At 57.9% G+C, this 12,289-nt stretch overlaps 1 protein-coding gene across 8 annotated transcripts in view; it reads right to left on the bottom strand.

The window, feature by feature from the left end:
* Window positions 1-3,770: 3,770 nt before the first annotated feature.
* TOX2 (TOX high mobility group box family member 2) overlaps window positions 3,771-12,289 on the bottom strand; it is a 130,575-nt gene continuing 122,056 nt past the window's right edge. For all 8 annotated transcript variants that reach the window (XM_051845032.2, XM_051845035.2, XM_051845030.2 and 5 more), the window contains 4 exons: window positions 8,241-8,321; window positions 7,105-7,500; window positions 6,323-6,450; window positions 3,771-4,634 (listed from right to left, as the gene is read on the bottom strand). In XM_051845032.2, coding sequence (XP_051700992.2) covers window positions 4,598-4,634; window positions 6,323-6,450; window positions 7,105-7,500; window positions 8,241-8,321 — 642 coding nt within the window. In that variant the 3' untranslated portion in view covers window positions 3,771-4,597. The remainder of the gene's footprint in view (window positions 4,635-6,322; window positions 6,451-7,104; window positions 7,501-8,240; window positions 8,322-12,289) is intronic.

Genomic DNA, 12,289 nt, shown 5'->3' on the forward strand with positions numbered 1-12,289 from the left:
GGACATGCTCCAGGGGCTGGCAATGACACAGGGCCTTGAGGGGTGGCGGGCCAGGTGCACACTGATCCTGCAGGGTTGAGGCTGTCACTCCCACAGGAGTCCCTGGCCTGTGACAAGACCACAGGGGAGCAGGCCTGGCACCTGGCAGGAGCGCACCTGACAGAGACCTCAGGGCTGGAGTGTGGAGTGGTGCTGGGCTCTCAGGGCCAGCGTCGCTGCAGGATGGCCAGGGGACGCTGTTTCCCGGATCTGAGGAAGCCCTGGCGTGAGGCTTGGGTGGGTGTCTGAGCTTTCTGTTCTATGATTAAAATACTTGAGGAAAACTAGGTGCAAAGGAACGAGGTTTGCTTCAGCTCATGGCCAAAGCGGATGGCGCCATTCGTCTGGCCTCCGACAGCAGCAGGTGGAAGGCGCATCATGTGGTGAGCCAGGAAGTGCAGACAGAGCACACTGGGCCCAGCACAGCTTCCTAAGCAAGCCCTGGAGGGGGTGCACCCCAGCGACCTACAGACCCCTCTCTGGGCTGATTGATTTCATTGATTTCAAATGCAGAAGGATAAAGAGAGAGAGAGGGAGCTATCACCACTGGCTCACTCCCCATTGGCCACCGCATCCAGGGCTGGGCCAGGCCAAAGCCAGGAGCCAGGAGCTTCTTCCAGGTCTCCCACTTGGGTGCAGGGGCCCAAGCATGTGGCCCATCTTCCACTGCTTTCCCAGGTGCGTTAGTACAGAGCTGGATCAGAAGTGGAGCAGCCAAGACTGGAACCAATGCTCTGTTATGACGTCCTGGGATCACAAGTGGTGGCTTCTCCCGCTGCACCACCACGCCTGCCCCTCCGGAGTCTTACGAGGGCACAGAACCCCACAGTGGATCAAGTCTTCATCGCTACTCCGTTCATCATTAGCACGAGACTTCGCGGTATAAACAGGAGCACAAGATGGGGAGTGGCCAGGGGCTGAGGGCCTTGCACCTGCAGGTAGGACTGGAGGCAGTGACCTAGTGTGCAACGTCATTGTGGGGCTCCAGGTCCACTTCCCAGACTCAGACAGAGGCCCAGATAGGGTCCTGGCTTACAGCTATGACTCATTATTCGGTCACTTAGTGAGTGAGTATGCACAGAAGGGGCGGAAGGCACCAGAGCAGGGCGCCGTGGGCCAGGGGGACACTGCAGCTGGAGACCTGCGTCGGGCCCACCCCGTGGGGCGCCAGAGTGTGAATGGCATCAATCAGGGGGCTTCTCCATCATAGGTCACCATTGTGTGGTGACCAGGGGCAATGACTGGACCATGGGCGGCTGTAAATCAGGAGGGCAACACTCAGGGCCAGTAGCAGAGACCTGGGTGGGTTACAGAACCCACCATGCCCGCTGCTGTCTGTGGCTCCCACACTCACTGTTAAGGTCCTTGCCCCCAGTGTGATGATTTTGGGGATGGGGCCGCGGGAAGATGGTAAGGCCGTGAGGGTGGAGGCCTCATGACTTGGTTCTGTGCCCTCGTAAGACTCCGGAGGGGCAGGCGTGGTGGTGCAGCGGGAGAAGCCACCACTTGTGATCCCAGGACGTCATAACAGAGCATTGGTTCCAGTCTTGGCTGCTCCACTTCTGATCCAGCTCCGTACTAACGCACCTGGGAAAGCAGCGGAAGATGGGCCACGTGCTTGGGCCCCTGCACCCACGTGGGAGATCCAGAAGAAGCTCCTGGCTCCTGGCTCCTGGCTTCGGCCTGGCCCAGCCCTGGATGCGGTGGCCAATGGGGAGTGAGCCAGTGGTGATAGCTCCCTCTCTCTCTCTTTATCCTTCTGCGTTTGAAATCAATGAAATCAATCAGTCTTTAAAAGGACCCCGTTGCCCCACTGCCACAAGAGGATAGGGCGAGGAGATGGACGTCGACGAATCAGGAAAGCGGCTTTTGCCAGACAGCAGATCTGCTGGCCCCTTTGGTCCTGGATGCCCCAGCTCCCAGACCTGGGAGAGGCAGTCTCTGTTGTCCATAAGCCACCCAGCACACCGTGAGGACAGCCTGGATGGACTGGAACAACGGGTGTCCACCCTGGCCCTGGAATCACCTTTCTGAACCTTCCATTGACCCAGTGATTCTGTTCCAACCCTTCGAGGCCACAGAGCAGCCACGTGGCCGCCCCTGGTGTCCGCAGGCAGGCACGCAGGCTCTGCTTGGGGACCTCAGGGCGCAGAGCAGCCGCAATGCCAGCTGGGCGTGGGGGACACTTCCATGCGGCCCCTGAGCCGCTGGCCCAGCAGCGAGGGGCAGGGGTCTCCTCGGAAGAGGAGCCTGATGGCCTCACACCCTGCTCCTTGGGGCTGAACGCAACCCCGTGACGCTGTCCCCTCCAAGGCAAAAGCAACAGCTGAACGCGAGACGAAGTCGCCCCCCGGGGGACTGACCAGGAGCCTCTGCCCTTCGAGCTGCTCCGGCTCCACGTCGGCGCTGCCAAGGGGACCCGGGCTGCTTTTTGCTTATGGTTCTTTCCTTTTCCACGGAGGAATCGGCCCCCACAGCTCCCAGCCCACCCACTGGCATCTGCAAGGATAGAGCTTCCTCCGGCTGCAGCAGAGACCCCGAGAGCTGTCAAAAGTGGAGGAGGGCGGTGCTCCTCGGTCTGGCCCGTGGGTCTGGGAGCACCTGCCGTGTCCAGACAGCGGTGTCACAGCGGCAACGGTGCAGCCTCCAAGCTACTGCTGGGCCCCAGGCTGCCGTTTTGTGCCCGCAGTGAAAGCCGTCGCCAGACTGTTACTTGTTCCTTTCCACCACCCAAGATCTGGGGAAGGAAGTGCAGAGAGCTCGTCCGGGCAGCTGCCTGCACTCAGGGTCCCCTGGGCTCTCCCCACTCCCCACCCCCGCCGACAAGAACGGTGGGGGGGCCTCTCCCTGCCACCGGCTGATGAGAGCCCCAGGCCGGCACACCCGTACCCCCTTTCCCTCGCCGCTGGCACACCTGGGTCTGCTCCATTGTCACTCCGCTCCTTCCCCGCTGTCCCCGTACCGTGTTTGCTTTCACACAATGCATCAGCTGCTTTTCATAGGAAAGCAGAACATGGGATTGTGCATCCTCACATTGGGGTCCCCCTCTGGGCAGGAGGGATTTTGCTGAGACTTTTCTGTTCCTGCAGGGGCAGATTCAAGCCGCGCTGTTGGGGGCGACACCCTGCGCCCATCCACAGATACTGACTGCCTCTGGGCTCAACTTCGTTCTCACCTCCTTAGATGGCCACACTGAGGTCAGGGAGATCCTGCCGTCCGCACAGAGCCCCCTGGGCTGGCATGGGGCAGGTGGGGCTTTTTTTTTTTTTTTTTAAGATTTATTTATTTATTTGAAAGGCAGAGTTATAGAGAGGCAGAGGCAGAGAGAGAGAGAGAGAGAGAGAGAGAGAGAGAGAGGTCGGTCTTCGATCTACTGGTTCACTCCCCAGATGGCTGCAACTACCTGAGCTGAGCCAATCTGAAGCCAGGAGCCAGGAGCTTCTTCCAGGTCTCCCACGCAGGTGCAGGGGGGCTCAAGGACTTGGGCCATCTTCTACTGCTTTCCCAGTCCATAGCAGAGAGCTGGATTGGAAGTGGAGCAGCCGGGTCTCGAACCAGTGCCCATATGGGATGCCGGAACTGCAGGTGGTGGCTTTACCCACTATGCCACAGTGCTGGCCCCCAGGCGGGGCTTTTACCGGAGCCCGCCCACATGAGGGGCTCCATCCTGGCACAGCCAGCACCAAACCCACTCTGAGAGGCCCAGCCTACAACGGTCAAGAAGTCACAGGCTTGTTTCTGGAGTTTTATTACAAAGAGATCTGAGAGAAGCACTGGGCACCCGGATAGATGTCCGCCAGGGTGGGAGACAGCCACGGACAGAGCCAGGAACCGAAACCCAAGCGACCCCTGGGCCACACGCACGTCAGGACAAACCACAACAGTGGCCTCCAGTTTTCATTGGAAATAGACGACAGTCGTGGCTGGCCATCGCACATCCATGGACGTCGGCTTGGAACCAGGAGCACCGTCCACACATGCGGCCAGCAGCTTGGGTGCTCGCTGTGTAGACGACGAAACGCTAGACAGCCAGTCCCTTCAGAGACAACTTAAGAAAGAAGGTGCTAGGGGCATAGAAAATGCTTCTGACCATACAGGAAACGACATTTCCCCCCCAACAAAATAACCTCACAGATGTCTCGGCACGGTTCTAACACATTTAGTCAGCTACGCACACGGGGCCCACAGCGAGGCTCTTGGAACTTCAGTCCACACTGGAAAACCGTAACTGCACCCCTGCGGCTGGGCCGGGCGCCCAGAGCTGGGTTTCTGTTGGCGGCGGCCCTGCCGGGGCAGCCCGCGTGAGCTGGGGCTGGGGCCAGACGTCCAGACCTAGGGGGCCGTGTGCAGGGCAAGAGGTGGGGTCCGCGGTTCCCCGGAGCAAGCAGGTGAGCAGCAGGGGCTGCTGGGAGTTGAGGGAGAGACTGAGCCCCGGGCACTGGCGTGTCACTGCTCTGTCCGGCCGTCACCCGCCTCCTGCCAAGGCCTCTTTCCTGCGCTCAGCCCTTCAGGCGCCGAGCAGTGCCCTTCCAGCGAGCCTCAGGGAGAGGAGGCAGGATTAGGTGAGGTAGAGCGATTTGTCCCTGGGCAGCAGGCTGTGGGGGGGAGAGAGGAGGGGCTGTCAGAGCAGCTGCGAGCCCACCAGGTGCCCACCAGGAGCCCAGTCCAGGGAGCGTGCGTGAGGACCCGATTCTCTGCCCCACTGGGGATCCCTGTGGCTGTCCCCCGCACTCCCGTCCCCAACGGCCCACCACGGAGAACCGGACACCCTTCCTGGAACCACAGCGGGGATTCCTCATCCCCAAGCCTGGGGCAGAGCGGCAGGGGGCTTGTCCTAGAAGCCCATTGCAGCAGCGCCCCTGCCCAGGCCAGCTGGGGATCGTCATGTCTTCATCTGTCCATTCCAAACAGAACTACAGGGGGCAGGTGCTTTCTGTGTGTTTAAAACAGGGGCTGAGTGCCACGTGGGATACGAAGGGCCTGCCCCAGGAAGCTGGGCACTGGTGACGGCCCCTAGAGACCGTCCCTCGTGGGTTGGGTGTCTGGTGTAGAGGTTAAGATGCCGCTTGTCATGCCCGCGTCCCATATCGCAGGGTCTGGGTTCAAGCCCCAGCTCTGCTCCCAATTCCCCAAATCTGCTCATGCACACCCTGGGAGACAGCAGGTGCTGGCTCAAGTACAGGGGGCCCTACCACTCCCATGGAAGAGCCTGGGTGGATTCCCCAGCTCCCCAGCGGATGGGAATTCTTGCACACGCGCTTTCTCTCTCAAATAAATTAACAACAAAAGAGCACCTTCTATCTGCCCCCATTCGCTGACTTCTGGGAAGGCAGAGAGAAGGGAACGGGTGGGGAACGGGATTTTGCTGAGCTGTGCCCACCCACCCCCTGGAAGCTCTGCTCGCCGGCGCTGGGGGCAGCTGGCGCTCTCTGGCCTCTTGGCCACCACACATCAGTGCTTGCCCTCCCCGGCGTGGAGCTGCCGTGGGGACAGCGGCTGAGGGCTCCGCTCCCCAGGTGTGGCCCTGGACTCCACGGCCCAGGGAGCAGAAGCCAGCCTGGCAGGATGTGGAGCAGGTGCGCCCGCTCTGCTGGCTAACAGGAAAGGGCGCTCTTCCTTGAGCTGGTGTGGCGCGGACCCAGGAGGGCTTCCGAGAGGAGGGGCAGGTGAAGGGTGCAGGACGGGAAAAGGACCAGGGTGGCCTTGGAGCCCGTGTGTTAAGAGGATGCTGGGCCACGAGGGCTGCAGTCGCCCCTCCCCCTGGCCCCCTTTCCTGTGCCCCCAGCTGTCCCCTTCTCTCAGTGGGGCTGCCCTGCCGGGGGGCGGGGGCACACCCTGGGGACAGCCCAGAGCTGCGTCAGGGCTGGCTGACGCAGGGCAGACACAGCCAGCTCCCGACCTCCAGGCGGGGCCTGCTCTGGGGTACCTCAGGGCTCCCATGGGGGGTCAGTGAGTCTCCAGCTGGAGCCACGACCCTGCCCCGCCCTGCCTCTGTGTCCTTTCTCCCACAAACCCCGCGACCCATGGCAGAGGCACCCGGCCCCTGTCACTAGGGCTCTGCCCCGGGAACCTGGCCAACGACCCACCTGCGACTGTCCCAGGGAGGTGGGAAACCCAGGAGGGAAGGGGGAACGCAGCCTGACGGGCAGCCTTGGTTTCCCAGCGGGACGAAGCCTCTGGAAGACCCGGGGGTCCCCTTTCCGCGTCCCCCTTAGCGTTGTCGACCACTTTGTCATCTCTGTTCCCCACGCTCCCGGAGCTGGGACGGAGGCCGGGGACTGACCTGCAGGTGCTGGTGCTGCACTCCCCGCTCCGGTAACTGCTGTCCCAGTCCCCACTGCTTGGGGGGTTGGATGGGCCCGGTGAGCGGGACCCGGAGCCGCTGGGGAACTCGGAGATGTGAGGGAAGTCCTGGGGAGGGGAAGGAGGAGACGGTGAACGAGGGAAGGCAGAAGGGGGTGGGGGCTGTCTCGGGCGCTCTGCAGATGGACACGTCCGCTGGGGGCCCACAGAGTCCCCTCTGCCTCTCTGCCCCCCAGCGCTTCTTCCCGTTCCCCATGAGACACCTGCCCAAACAATTCAGCTATTGTCTAAGATGACTGGGGGTGGGTGACATTGTTGTCACAGCCTTTCCTTTCCTGGGCCTCAGTTCCTCAATCTATAAAATGGGGCCATTAGGCTGAATGAACTCCCAGGGTGGTGTGCGCCTTGGAATTGTCTCTATGAAACAATTGTGGGGTGGGGGTTAGACCTTGGAGGAGAGAGCAGGGGGCTGGGGCCAATGCCCACACCTTCCTCTTGGGGCGGGGAGCCAAGGTGGACTGGGCATAAGAGGAGGCCCTGGAATATGCCAGGCTCTGGAGCTCGTGAACTCTTCACTGCTGCTGGGGCCTCGGATGAGCCAAGGTGATTTCAGAGATGGGGAAGTTGAGGCACAGAGAGGTAGGGTGCCAAGGCTGCAGTCACACAGCTGGTGAGTGGCAGGGCCAGTGTTCCAGATCCCAAGCCACCTCCCGTCTCCACCAGGGATCCCAGAAGGACTCACCCCTCCTCTGCTCTGCTCACCTGTGGCCCTGGAGGCGAGGGGCTCATTGCCAGCTGCACCTGCAGTGCCATGGGGGTGGGCAGGACAGAGGGCTGGGGGGCAGGGGACATGCTGACAGAGGGACTGAGGAGGGCGCCCTGTGCGTGCGGAGGCAGTGGCAGCTGCTGATGCAGGGAAGGGCTGAGCGGGAAGGCGGGTGGCGGCGGTGGGGACGCGCTGAGGCCTGGCAGCAGCGACTTGGAGCCCAGTGTCCGGGCGAGGGTGGCGGGAGAGGCCCCGCTGCGGAAGGCCTGCAGGTCCGAGGGCGTGAGGAAGGAGGCGAGGCCTGGCATGGCGTACATGGGCTGCTTCGGGGGCAGCATCTTGGCTGGCGGGTTTGCCTGCGTGCTCTTGCTCTCGCTCTGCTCCGGGGGGCTCTGGAAGGAGAGAGGACCCATCACTCTGGAGGAGAGCGGGCAAGAATGTGGGCTGTGAGGCCAGGGGCTTTGCAACCCCCGACACAGCCTGGGCTGGCTCTTTAGGCCCTTAGGGGAGCAGTGTGGACTGACCAGGGAACTGTGCAGAATCCCTGGCATGCACTTGGACCTCACTAGACACCTCCCCCTGCTGTTACCCCCACCCAGGGGGGACTCCTGTGGTCCTTGGCCAGCAGTGAAGCCAGCACCAGCCGGCAGAGCCATCACCCGCTGAAGCCCTGCCCCGGCTCCCATGCCTTTGCACGAGGTCTTCTCAGAACTGTGCCCTTTGCCACCCCCCTGATGCCATCTTCTCCATAGCAGCCCTCTCTCTGCTGGGCCATCCAGCCCCCTGCACTGCTGGTGTTGACCGTGGGGAAAGATGGTGTGGGCAGGTGCAAAGACTGGTGAAACCAAGTTTGAGTGCGAGTGCAGGCACCGAACAAACTGGATAACGTCAGGCATGCTGCCTGCCCCCTCCGAGTGCTGGGCCCTTCCTGGAAGAACTGGATGGCATTTCATTGCACATAAAGAGGCCGGCACGAGCCTGGCACATGGCAGGTGTGCTGCAGACCTGGCCATGTCGGTCTCACCCCTCCTTTCCAAGGTCCAGGCTGCTGCCCACTCCTGAGGGCCTCTCTTCTTGCTGCCTCCCCCAGGGGCCCCTGGCTTATCGAAGCTGTGCTCAGGGATTCCGTTACCTTGGAGACCAGGCTAGCCCTGTAGGCCGCCAGAGCCTTCAGATACTCCTTCTTTGCTGCTTCGGTCTTCCTCTTGTAGGCCTGGAAGATCCAAGACACAGGCAACGCTGGGGAGGGGTGCCACAGAGGAGACAGGCTGCAGGGGCCTGGGGCAGGGAGGCATGCACTCAAGGGCCTTGTGTGGATGAGGGTGGCTGATCAGACGCTGGGGAAGCCACCAGGGGCTCATTTCTGGGAGCACTCTCAGAGTGTGGAGGCAAGACTGTATCCCGGCTCCTCAGCCACATGGCTGTGTGCCCTTGGCTAGCGCATTTCTCCTCCCTGGGCCTCCAGCTCACATCAGCACAACTGACAACAGAGAGACAGAATGAAGTCTAGAAAGAAGCCCCTAAAGCCCCTGATTTTAATCCAGCACAGTACAGAATGTCTTAATCATCTTTGTATCCTTGAATGAACGCTACTTGTTTATAGTGTCTTCGGATTCATATTTACTAAGCTAGTTATTAGGAAGTTTAGACATAGGTTCATATGCCATAGTAGGAATGGCCCCATTTTGTCCAAACCTCCTTGTGTCTCTGCCTTTGAATAGAGCCCTCCCACAGTGTTGTGGGGCTTGGCCTTGGAACTTGCTTTTGCCAACAGAACAGGGGCAGAGTTGATGCCAGCAGACTTGAAAAGTGCTTGCACAGTGGGGCCTGCCTTCTGCCGCTCCTGGGACTCTGATTTGCCACGTGAGCAAGCATAGGCCAGCCAGCTGGGTGATGAGACACTCGTGGCCCAGTTTGACTGACAGTCATCTGGTTCCCAGAAGCAGAGCTGCCTACCCTACTGCACTGCAGATGCACAGCCGAGCCCAGCCAAGAGCGGCAGCAGAATCACCCAGCTGAGCCCAGCCAAGAGCGGCAGCAGAATCACCCAGCTGAGCCCAGCCAAGAGCAGCAGCAGAACCACCAAGCTGAGCCCAGCACAAGCCCCGGAACCTCGACATCTTAAGTTGAGTAAATGGTGGTTGCTTTAAGTTTGGGGATTGTTTGTTATCTTTCAAACCTAACTGACACAGTTTCCTTCATAATGCTTAGTTTCCAGATTACATTGTATAGAAAGACTTGGGCAGGTTTTCCTTTTTCTAAGTGCTAGAATCATCTGCTGTTCGATGATTTGTAAGAATTTACTACCAAATCAGCTAGGCTAGAAATTTTTGAGGAGAAGTAGGGTTTTTATTGGTTTCCTATAATTTTCTCAACACTACTGCCCTTGGTTATTAGTGTATTCAATATTAGTAAAATTGGAGTATAAATAAAATTTTAAATGTGATTTAAAAAACTGACACAATAGTCTCCCTTATGCTTAATAGTTAAAAACTATTACATGAAAGGTAATTCAAAGAACCTAAGACCACTGTCATCACCATTATTTAACATATTTTTGTGAAAGTCCTAATTATTATAACTGGGAAGATAAAATCAGAATTATAACTACAGGAAATTAGGAGATAAAAATAAGGAGACAAAAACCGTCACCATCATTTGTAGAGCATACATGCATGTAATGTATTTATAGATTATACACACACACACATACGCACACACTGAGATGTGTATGTTTTTATATTTATGTATATTTTTTTACCTGAAAACCCAGGAATTAATTGAACATTCCCAGAAATAATAAGACAGCTTAGCCAGGTGGGTAGTTAAAAAGATAAATTCTGGGGCTGGCCCTGTGGCATAGCAGGAAAAGCTGCCACCTGCAGTGCCAGCATCCCATATGGTATGTTTTGAGTCCCAGCTGCTCCACTTTTTTTTTTTAATTTTTATTTATTTATTTGACAGGCAGAGTGGACAGTGAGAGAGAGAGACAGAGAGAAAGGTCTTCCTTTGCCGTTGGTTCACCCTCCAATGGCTGCCGTGGCCGGCGCACCGCGCTGATCCGATGGCAGGAACCAGGTACTTACCCTGGTCTCCCATGGGGTGCAGGGCCCAAGCTCTTGGGCCATCCTCCACTGCACTCCCTGGCCACAGCAGAGAGCTGGCCCTGGAAGAGGGGCAACTGGGACAGAATCCGGCGTTCCGACCGGGACTAGAACCCGGTGTGCCGGCGCCGCTAGGTGGAGGATTAGCCTATTGAGCCACGGCGCCGGCCTGCTCCACTTCTGATCCAGCTCTCTGCTATGCCCTGGGAAAGCAGTAGAAGATGGCCCAAGTCCTTGGGCCCCTGCACCTGTGTGGGAGACCCAGAAGAAGCTGCTGGCTCCTGGCTTTGGATCAGGACAGTTCCAGCTGCTGCGGCCACTTGGGGAGTGAACCAGTGAATGGAAGACCTCTCTCTCTGCCTCTGCTTCTTTGTAACTCAGTATTTCAAATAAATAAATAAATTTTTTATTTTTAAATTTATTTTATTTATTTGAAAGACAGAGCTACAGAGAGAGGGAGAGTCAGAGAGAGGTCTGGTTCACTCCCCAGATGGCCGCAACGGCTGGAGCTACGCTGTTCCGAAGCCAGGAGCCAGGAGCTTCCTCCGGGTCGTCTACTGCTTTCCCAGGCCATAGCAGAGAGCTGGATTGAAAGTGGAGCAGCCGGAACTAGAACCAGCACCCATATGGGATGCCGGCGCTTCAGGCCAGGGCTTTAACCCACTGCTCTACAGCACCAGCCCCAATAAATCTTTTTATTTTTTATTTTTTGACAGTCAGAGTTAGACAGTGAGAGAGAGAGAGACAGAGAGAAAGGTCTTCCTTTTTCCGTTGGTTTACCCCCCAAGTGGCAGCTACAGCCGATCCGAAGCCAGGAGCCAGGTGCTTCCTCCTGGTCTCCCATGCGGGTGCAGGGCCCAAACACTTGGGCCATCCTCCACTGCCTTCCCGGGCCACAGCAGAGAGCTGGACCGGAAGAGGAGCAACCAGGACAGAATCTGGCACCCCGACTGGGACTAGAACCCGGGGTGCCAGCACCGCAGGTGGAGGATTAGCCTAGTGAGCTGCGGCACCGGCCCCCAACAAATCTTTTAAAAATGCCTATTTAGCAAGCACTTGGGAGGCCCACATCCCATAGCAGAGTGTCTGGGATGGAGTCCCACCTCTGTTTCTGTCCAGGTCCCTGCCAATGCACCTGGGAGGTGGCAAGTGATGGCCCAAGTACTTGAGTCCCTGCCACTATGTGGGAGACCCGGATGGAGTTCCTGGCTCCTGGTCTTGGCTTGGCCCAGCCCTTGCTGTTGTGGGAAAATGGGGAGTGAACCAGTGGATAGAAGATCTTTTTCTCCCAGTCTGCCTTTTTAATGAGTAAAAATGGATGTTTTTAAAATAGGAAAAAACATACCAACAACAGTTTGCAAAAAAAAAAAAAAAATTGGATGGGGGGCAGCAGCACTGTGGCGTAGCAGGTAAAGCCATGGCCTGCAGTGCCAGCATGCCATTTGGGCGTTGGTTCGAGTCCCAGCTGCTCCACTTCTGATCCAGTTCTCTGCTATGGCCTGGGAAAGCAGTAGAAGATGGCCCAAGTCCTTGGGCCCCTGTACCTGCTTGGGAGACCTGGAAGGGGCTCCTGGCTCCTGACTTTGGATTGGCTCAGCTCTGGCCATTGTGGCCATTTTGGTGAGTGAGCTAGCAGATGGAAGACCTCCCTCTCTCTGCCTCTTCCTCTGCCTCTCTGTAATTCTGGTTTTCAATTAAATAAATAAATAAATAAATGTGCGTGCTCACCATTTATAATGCATTGACTGAAAGGAGAGATTACCAAGCTCTTGGATGGAAATAAATATGTATCAAGTTGTTAGATTAAAAAAAAAACAGAGAAGTCAATGAAAAGGAATAAAAATGCCTCAGAAACAGCACCAACATGGGGGCTGGGCCCCTCAGCCTCCTCTGCCGACTCTGGGCTGCCCTCTGGGGTCAGTGGGGAGCCTCCTGGGACAGAGTGCCTGAGCTCTCCATCCTTGCAGGGACTGAGCACGAGAGGGAGATGGATGCCAGTGAAAGAAACCAATGACAGTGACAGTGTCGGTGCAGCAGACGCCGCCGGTGCCCTCCCCAGCCCTGTCCACAGCCCCTG

The sequence above is a fragment of the Oryctolagus cuniculus genome, chromosome 11 (assembly GCF_964237555.1).
Source record: "Oryctolagus cuniculus chromosome 11, mOryCun1.1, whole genome shotgun sequence".
Lineage (NCBI taxonomy): Eukaryota > Metazoa > Chordata > Mammalia > Lagomorpha > Leporidae > Oryctolagus > Oryctolagus cuniculus.